The sequence below is a fragment of the Mus pahari genome, chromosome X, assembly GCF_900095145.1.
Source record: "Mus pahari chromosome X, PAHARI_EIJ_v1.1, whole genome shotgun sequence".
NCBI lineage: Eukaryota > Metazoa > Chordata > Mammalia > Rodentia > Muridae > Mus > Mus pahari.
The window spans coordinates 114,761,635-114,771,073 of record NC_034613.1 but is presented as its reverse complement, the minus strand read 5'-3'; the positions used below and the strand labels follow the sequence as shown (position 1 = coordinate 114,771,073).

The 9,439-nt window shown below is 41.4% G+C and overlaps 1 protein-coding gene across 5 annotated transcripts; it reads right to left on the bottom strand.

Annotated features, from left to right (window-relative positions):
- Window positions 1-4,443: 4,443 nt before the first annotated feature.
- Window positions 4,444-8,988, bottom strand: Armcx5 (armadillo repeat containing X-linked 5). Of its 5 annotated transcripts, XM_029534335.1 has the most exons (6): window positions 8,735-8,988; window positions 8,181-8,262; window positions 7,944-8,007; window positions 7,143-7,219; window positions 6,078-6,800; window positions 4,444-6,038 (listed from the first exon to the last, which is right to left on the bottom strand). In XM_029534335.1, exons 5-6 carry the CDS (start codon window positions 6,540-6,542, stop codon window positions 4,761-4,763), a joined length of 1,743 nt encoding a protein of 580 aa, XP_029390195.1. In that variant the 5' UTR covers window positions 6,543-6,800; window positions 7,143-7,219; window positions 7,944-8,007; window positions 8,181-8,262; window positions 8,735-8,988; the 3' UTR covers window positions 4,444-4,760. The 5 variants fall into 5 exon arrangements, with proteins under 5 accessions (XP_029390195.1, XP_029390191.1, XP_029390192.1 ...); XM_029534331.1 differs by having other exon boundaries at window positions 4,444-6,800; XM_029534332.1 differs by lacking the exon at window positions 7,944-8,007 and having other exon boundaries at window positions 4,444-6,800.
- Between the last annotated feature and the right edge of the window lie 451 nt (window positions 8,989-9,439).

Genomic DNA, 9,439 nt, shown 5'->3' with positions numbered 1-9,439 from the left:
GTTCTATACAAAGCTAGAAAACTGCAGTAATAAAATCACCTGGAAGCATGAAAACCCCCAAGAAACAAAATATATGCTGACTAAAAGAACAAAGTAGTAGGCAGGCACTTTATTTCCTGACTTCAAAACTAAGTGCAAAGCTAAAGTGATTTTTAAATAATAGTTTGGCATGACATAAAGTGTACACCCAGACCAACTGCAAGTAATCATCTAGAAATAAGCCTACGCATATACGATCAGCCGTTTTCCAACCAAGTTGCTAAGAAGACATAATGGAGAAAGGACAGTTTTTGTAATAAATGATGCTGGGAAATTTACTAGCCAAGGCAGAAGAATATCTTGAAAATTACAAAAATCAACTATCTTCTACCAGTTATTTAAAAATGTATTAAAGAGTTAAATATAAGACCTAAAACTATGAAACTACTTGAAGTAAAATTTTAAAAATGTCTTAGGGCATTGGAACTAACTGGAAATTTTTGACAGAATCATAAAATCTCAAGAAATAAAAGCAAAAATAAAATGGGGTTACATCAAACTAAAGTTTCTGCACAGTAAAGAAGACCACAGAGTGCAGAAACAGACAAGACCGTCTAATAAATGCCAGAAATACTCGTAATTCATACATCTGGCAGGGGTTGGATATCTAGACTGTATCAGGAACTGCAAAAATTCATTAGAAAAGTATCCAAGTATCTGGAGGATATCATCCTGAGTGAGGTAACCCAAGCACAAAAGAAGTCACTAGATATGCACTCACTGATAAGCGGATATTAGCCCAGAAACTTAGAATACCCAAGATACATTATGTAAAACACAAGAAAACCAAGAAGGATGACCANNNNGTGNATACTTCATTCNTCCTTAGNATAAGGAACAAAATACNCATGAAAGGATANAGGTACAGAGACAAAATTTNGAGCTAAGATGAAAGGATGGACTATCCAGAGACTACCCAATCTGGGGATCCATCCCATCATCAGCCACCAAACCCAGATACTAAATCACATGCCAGCAAGATTCTGCTGAAGGGACCCTGATATAGTGGCCTCTTGTGAGGCTATGCCAGTGCCTGGCAAACACAGAAGTGGATGCTCACAGTCAGCTATTGGATGGAACACAGGGCCCCCAATGGAAGAGCTAGAGAAAGTACCCAAGGAGCTGAAGGGGGCTGCAACCCTATAGGTGGAACAACAATATGAACTAACCAGCACCCCCTGAGTTTGTGTCTCTAGCTGCATCTGTAGCAGAAGATGGCCTAATCGGCCATCAATGGGAACAGAGGCCCCTTGAACTCGTAAACTTTATATGACCCAGCACAGGGGAAGGTCAGGGCCAAGTAGTGGGAGTGTGTGGGTAGGGGAGCAGGGGTGGGGTGGGGGGTATAGGAAACTTTCAGGATAGCATTTGAAATGTAAATAAAGAAAATAATAATAATAATAATAATAATAATAATAATAATAATAATAATAATAAAAACTCGAATTAATAATTATTTGCATGTTTTTGTTCCTTGACAGCCCAATAATTTTGAATGATGGCCCTCATTTGTCTTATACTAAAAAAACTAGTTTCATTAGCTTTATGATTTGTTCACTTTGTAGATTATTGATAATCTGATAAGTACACTGTAATAGTCATATTAGGTTATGTAATATAGTTTTGGAGGCATGATAATCACTGAAATATATTCTCTTTTACTTCTTGTACTTAAAAGTGATACAATTTTTAGGTCAGTGTCACCTTATAGCAATTAATTATGTACAATGATTTAACTTTGTGGGATCTTTCAGACATAATAGAATAAATCATTTCCAAATGGAAAAAAAGTATCCAAATAATTACATTTAAAAATTAATAATATAATTGAATAGGTATTTACCAAAATATGACAGATATATAAATGGACAACAGAGATATGAAAAAACACTCCACCCCATTTCCCTTTAGCAATAATTACAAACACAATGAGAAGCCACCTTATACCCACAAGCATGACTATTACCAAAGACTAAGAAGTGCTTATAAGGCCGTGGAGAAAAAAATTTTTTACTTTGCTCATGGGAATGCAAATGAATATTCCCACTATGGAAAACAGTATGGAGGATCCTAAAATCTATAAACAGAACTACCATATGATCTAGGAATCCCAGTATTACATATACTTCTGGAGTAAATTAAATCAGCAAAAGAGTAATATACCTAAACTACAGCTGAAGAGCAATCTGTAGTCACATACTCAACACAGGAATGTAATTCACAATAGTTAACAAGTAAGGGGGGAGGAAACCTAAGTATCCAAAATCTGATGAATGGATAAAGTCATATTTCATACACAGAAAATATTATTCAGTCAAAAAAGCATGCCATTCTGCCATTCCTAACAAGAAGACTGGAACTGGAGATTACTATGTTATGTGAAATAAACCAGCGATAGAAAGGCAATGCCTTATCATCTCTACATACATACAGTCAGAAAACGTTGAACTTAAAGAAGTTGAGAGTAGAATTATTGTTATAAAAGGCTAGGGAGATTATGGGGGGAAGCTAATAAATGGTTATTATTTCACTAGGAAGAAACTGGGGACTCCGACTGATAGCCCAACTGTGGGGACAATTTAAGTGTACAAATAATGACATGTCAGAAACTATGGGAGATGACTTTGACTCTTAAAATCACCATTCAGGGCCGGGCGTGGTGGCGCACACCTTTAATCCCAGCACTCAGGAGGCAGAGGCAGGCGGATTTCTGAGTTCGAGGCCAGCCTGGTCTACAGAGTGAGTTTCAGGACAGCCAGTGCTATACAGAGAAACCCTGTCTCAAAAAACAAAAATACCATTCAGGCAGGAAGATTTGATTTCTTACTTTGACACCATTATATACAAATCCCAAACTCCCCCTTGTCCTTAGCTGATATTGGAAACCTCTAAGCCATTACCTGATTAAGAGTGTACTCCACAGGGCATTTGAGATACAGAATACTTCCAAAGGATTTGGTCCGACTGCACTACGAAGATCTCCACTGAGAGAAGTACTCACAGCTGCTATTATAGGCTAGGGGAGATCTGTGAATTAAAAACAGTTACACAGAACTTCAAAAATCTTCTAAATTAAAGTGGTATATTGCACAAAAAAAACCCACTGCTTCCCCCCCACACACACACACCTAAATTACAAATATGGACAAATTATCCTTCCTTTTTTATTACTAGAAGTATGAGAAATAAATTCATATTTGACCTCCATAGAAATTAAACCAGGATTGGCTGTTAAAACTTAAGATCTATTCCAGCATGTTGATATTTTTTAGACCTTCTCCCAATGCATGAAAAATTTGCAAAAGGTAGTTCAAAAGATCGCAATCGCAGCTATTTGTCTGAATGAAATCACACACACATACACACACACACACGCACAGTTCTTCCAGAGATTATAATCTCTGTCATTCCCAATTCTGGGCAGTAAATTGAGAATAACAGCAACAAAGGATCTGGGTAGTAGGGGAAACAAAGGTGTTATTAGATCCCAACCTGTTGTTCCACACCATTAGCTTCTTCTCTGAACCTAGCTTGCTCTATAAACAGGAGACTGAGGTAGAATAAACATGGCTTCAAACAGTAAAGTGAAAAGAAGCAGGACAGAGGTAGTATGGAGATTAATGTTTCTAACCAAGCAGTCCTAAAGGACTCTGATATTCTTTGGGTGTGTCACACAAACAGTCATGCTCTGACACTTAAGAATCAGAACAAAAGAGAGGCTGCAATCTAGAGTACATACAAATTACCAAAAGTATTGGCCAAACCAAAGCAAGGATGAGAACCAACAACCACCCAAGTAGAACTGATATCACTATCAGTTTCTGTAGGTGATCCCAAGCCCTTCTCTGAGGCCCATGATTGCAGGGTTAAAAAAAAAAAACCTCATTGGAAGTAGTAAATCTGACATTCCTGGATAGGGAGGGGGCTAATAAGGAAACAGTGTGCCTGAGTCCCTTTAGAACTGCACTTCCCACAATTGACAATAATTGAACTGAATAGGGTGAGAACCAGAAAATCTCTCTGGGATTAAAAACTTCAGGGTATCCCGGTGGGGCAGCCGATGTGCAAGCTAAGTACAAGTTCTTGGACTCAAGAGTGATGTGAAAGCATCTGTATGCTCCTCCTCCTAGTCTGTCCGGATTCAGTATCACTCCTCCATTGAAAACCTGCCGCCTACACCTTCCAGCAGCCAGAAGCATACTCCTGTCTTCTTGGTCACAGAATGCTTGACTGTATTCCCTGAACATGGTGAAACTGAAAGATCTGCCAATTTGTGAACCTGTTTTGTTTGTGCCACCCCCCACCATCAGTAAATGGACAGGCAACAATTTTGGCTATATATACATTGTTCATCTCTTGACTACATTTCAACTAAAGAACTGGAACAATGTTTTCATTGTGTTTAGCATGCGACTTTATTAAAAACACGTAAATGGAATACGAAAATACACTTATATCAATATAATGCACAGAAATATAGCTTATTTAGAATGAATAGGTTCAGTACTGGGTTACATTACAGAAATATCAAAATACCTTAATTTATATTATATAGCACAATAAAAACCAGCAAGTATTCAATCTTTCAAGATGACTAGCATCCATAAAATGGTCTCCCTCAACACAGAGAGCGTAAGTTATCAAACTTATAATTATAATAAGCATTCGCTTTATACTGGAAAGAGAAAAATGTTCAAGGTTTTGAGAGAATATACAGCTATTTAGAGTTTGAGTATTAATCGGATAACTTTATCTCTCACGTCAGGGTCACTGTGGTCTGTTAAGTCTTGGAGTTTCTGGTCAAATTCTTTTGCCTCCCGGAATATGGAAATAAGTTCAGATTTAGTGAACATTTCCTTATTAAATAGTTTTGCTCTCTTTTTGAATTGGAAATTTATATTCTCAAATATTTCAATGATATGAAGAATATTAGCTTTTGACTCATTCTTGTGAAAGAGAGCAACCAGTGCAGACATTACTTCAGCACTGATCAGTTCTCTTGTATTGGCTTGATTTTTTGACAAACACAAAAGGACTCTTAAAATCTGAAACTTGATTTTGACACTTCCTTTGTTTAACAGTGAGATGAAATAGCGAACATAATAGATAACCACGTGGTGATAATCAAATTTCACACTCAAGCTCACTAACAGCTTCAGTTCCTCCACTTGCACGGAGCAGTTCAAAGGACAACAGAGTATGTCCCTACAAACTTTATTTACATGTGCTTCAGTCTCTTTCACTTCTTCAGGAGCGTCAGGGTCGGCATTTATATTTAAAGTTCTAGGGTATTTTTTAGCATTTGGATTATTGACAAAATTTTCAATCATAACAGTAATACCAACATCATGTACAATATCTTGAGTAAATGGGTAAGCAGGACTGATCCCCATTATCATTGTAGCTATCTCATGAATAAACGGATCCCTAGTTAACTTAAGTAGGGCAACAAGTTTATCAAACTCAACAGGCTCTAAACTAAAGGTTCGTGATTTACAGCGGCAGGTATTTGGATTGGGTCCATACTTTTCTTTTTCCCGGATTTGGTTTTTTAAATCAGCTAAAGTCTGGAAGTAAGGTCCACCATAAGGCGGGATCTTGGTCAAAGGACGAATACCCAGGGGAGTTTCAATTAAGGTTGCAACCAGAGTCCAGTTCCCATCTGGAGGTAAAGATGGCTGTGGTTCCTCAATTGGGACCAGGACAATAAATCTGCCCCTTAACCATGCTGCAGCTTTTTTTTTTAAAGCATAGTCGAATGTATCTGGGGGTTCAGGTTCTTCCTCAACCTTTGGTGGGGGCTGATAAACTTGAAGAGGATTTTCTTCTTTAGGCCAGAACCAGGACCCTACACTAGGCTCTTCTCCAGTCCAAAACCAGGAGCACACATAATCTTCATCCTCATCAGTGGTGTTGATGACAATACTAGCTTTGTCCCCAGCCCTGGATTTGACACAGACCTCTTTAGCTTTGTCCCCAGCCCTGGATTTGACACAGACCTCTTTAGCTTTGTCCCCAGCCCTGGATTTGACACAGACCTCTTTCTTTATCTCAGGCTTGTGCTTAATACTGCGCTTTTCAGTAGCCTTGGCAGAGCCCTTGACAGATGCCTCAATTCCAGTGTCAACCTTGACTTCAGACTTGGTTACAGTTATGACCACAGATGTAGGCAGAGCATCTGACTTGGTATGAGGCATTAAAGCAGGCTCTGCCAGGAGTTCTGTCTTAGCCTGAGCCACGACTCTAGCATTAGTCTTCTCTTTCTTTTTTTTTATTTTCCAGGTCACAGTCTTGGGCTCAGTGGAAACGGCTGGCTGTGTCCTGGCCGCTGCGTCATCCCTAGCCTCAGCCTGGTTCCCCCATTCTTCCTTTGGTTCTGCCTTAACTGCTTTCTTGGTCTGACTCTTGGCTTTTCCTTTAGCATTGGCAGGGCTATTGGTTCCAGGTTTTGAGGAAGCCCCGGACTCTTCTCTAGCTTTCTTTTTAGTTTTAGAGCCAATCATGATTCAAGAGAAAGGCAAAGCTAAATATAAATATGCCCTGTCTCAGCCTTGCCCGAAAGTCAGCCCCAAGTAGGTGTTTTCATAGAATGTCCAGTAGTCATTCAGCCCCCTTTCCAACTACAGTTTCTGCCAATCATATAGACAGCATGCTGAGGAAGCCCACTCAAGATAAAGGATAGCTGTGCTTGGGCGCAGGCCTGTGGAGGGTGGTGGTCTTCAGCCACTCCAAGGCCATCAGATCTGTCACTGAAGTTGGACCTAGGGGTGGAGGAAGGAAATGGGGCTTTAAGTCTCTTCCAATTTTCTTTATTCTCATGCTGATAAGCACAGAGACATAGTTCAGTATGGAAATTCAGTGCTCTATGGGGAAGAAGTAGACAAGGAGCCAACTCCTTCTTTCAGTTCACCCACTGTCTACACCTTCATGTGATAGCAATTGTCTTTGCAGACACCAATAAGGGCAGAAAGAATAGGAAAGCTGGATGGACACTAGAGGCTGCAAAATTCCAAGGCTGTCTGCTGACCTGGGCTGGAGCCAACCAAATCTTTACTATTCCATACTATAGGTCTTACTCAAGGAGTCCCCACATTCATACTAACCTGTGCTCTTGTCAAGGAATTTTCTCCTCCTTTCTCTGTTTCCATTGGCAACAAGCCCTACAGCAGATCTGGCAAACCTATAGATAGATAAAGAGGACAGAGAAACTCAGCTCTTGGGATACAGGCCTTGGTTCCTGGACCCTATTCTTGCCTCTCAGACAGTTTGTCTAGCTTTTCCCTTTCTGGTCTTCCTCTCCTCCCATTATCCAACTTCAAAGCTGTTCCTCCTCCTCCTCCTCCTCCCTTGGGGCCCACCATTTGTCCTCTTGAGTGACTGTTTCGGTAATCCCCTAGTTGAAAAATAGATTAATAATGAAGTGTTAGAGCAGGACAAGAGGGCATGAAAGGAAGATGTTCACATCCTGCATCTATCTCTAGAGCAGACCAAAATTCCTAAGTGAATCCACAGTCCAGCTAGAGGTCATCAAGAAACTGATAAGACAGAGGATGTGCCCTTCTAGTCTCAGTGACCCTTCACACTAAGCCTAGAATCTGGACAATTGCCTCCTCATTATCCCCTAGCTTCACATTCAATTATTTTCCAAACATTCACAACAGTCAACAGTTATACAAGCCTCTGGATGTGTCTATCAATGGAAATCGCAAGCAGGGGAGGAGCGCTCCTGAGTATGTTTTAGGAAACAGTACTTTAGGAACAAAATGCTTCCTGGGTACAGAGACTTGTTTGGTAAAGAATTCTCTGATTCCCTTTCCTTTGCCATCCCCCATGACACCCCCAAATCTCCATGTTCCTCTGCTATATTCTTAAAGCCCGATCATTTCCATGAAGGGACAACTAACTCATCTCTGCACAGTCGGTCGTAGTGGTAGCAGTAGGGACGAAACGCCTGACAATAACAGGAAGCTGGGGAAATAATGAAAAGTATCATTTTCAATTTTCTTACACATTCTTATGACTACCCCCTACCCACCCACCCACACAAACCTATCACATTCTGAAACATAGTTGGGGTAACTCGGAGGGCATTTCTGGAAGGCTGGAAAAGAGGAGATGTAGAAATTATTCTAGAACCCTACCTAGTCTTGCACCTTTTTTCCCACAGTACAGAAATCAAGTCAGTTTTGTTTATCTTCTCCCCTCCCCTTTCGATCTGCCGCCCTGAAACATGGAGAAATGCAAACTTGGCACAAAATCTATCAACACAAATACATGTGTGACAGCCCCAAATCAAATGAAATCGCACTGAGTAAGATATGGTTAATTAACGGTCAGATAAGCAACCAGAATGTGCAATCTTCGAATACACCCAATACAAGATGTAATGTTCCCACATTTACAACCCCTTTGTATTTATCTCCTCCCTGATTCTCAAGGCTCCTCAGACAATTGCCTTCATCAGTGGTGGTAGTCCTCCTTTTCTCTGACAAGTACGCCATGTCCCCAGTCGATGATGCCATTGCATCCATCTCCCTTCCCAAACGTGATGAAGCGAGTTTATGGAAACGTAGCTTTTTCTCATCCTCCCTAGTCTGTCTTCTCAACACTCGCCCCCTAAAATCAGGTCACGAATCACGCACCCATCATGGAACGCGCATCCTCAACCGCAAGCCATGCCCTCCTTCTTACTAACCTGTCTGAATCCAAGGCTGTTTTCTAAGGTGCGTTCTTCCGGTGGCGCCTTCCCACACAGAAAGGAGGCAGGCAAACGCCGTTGGCAGTCCGCCTCAGGGAGCAGAGACAATGGCGGCGACTGTATTTAGGGGCTTGCCGGGAGCTTGGGAGGTACGACAAGATGAAGGGCCATGACTAGCAAATTACTGTCACCTTTCGGTACCTACTCCTCTCTCCAGTCCCTCGCGAAGCAACTACATCGCTACCTACATCCGCCGGGACGCACTAGGCGCGGCTACGTCATTACGGAGGCCCGCAAAGGGAGGAGCTAGAGTTATCGAAGAAGTTCCGGCTTAGGGAAGCGGAGAGATACTGCTGCCGCTCAAAAATGCGGCTTATGGCACACACTGCGACACTTAGGTTCTGATACCGAGCTAGGGGAAACCGCGCCAAACACCGGCAAGCAGGCGATTACCAAATGTCGGTTTTTAGCTTCCTTCTTAGGCATGTCTTTCCATTTCGAAATGCATGCGGTTTTCACGCTGTGGCGTCAGGAGAAAAAGCGGCCGCCTTACCGGGCGGAAGGATAGCAAAGAATTCTAGTGTTTACACGTTGGTCACTAACCCCACCCACCGCCCACTGAAGTGAGCTGGTGAGGTAGGGGAGGGGCTCAAGGTAGAAAAGATGCTGGGGGTGGGGCGGTTCTTGATGCTGAATTTACAA

Bases quoted from the DNA above. Each gene is read 5' to 3' on its own strand.
- Armcx5 (XM_029534331.1), bottom strand. From the start codon at position 6,542: ATGATTGGCTCTAAAACTAAAAAGAAAGCTAGAGAAGAGTCCGGGGCT.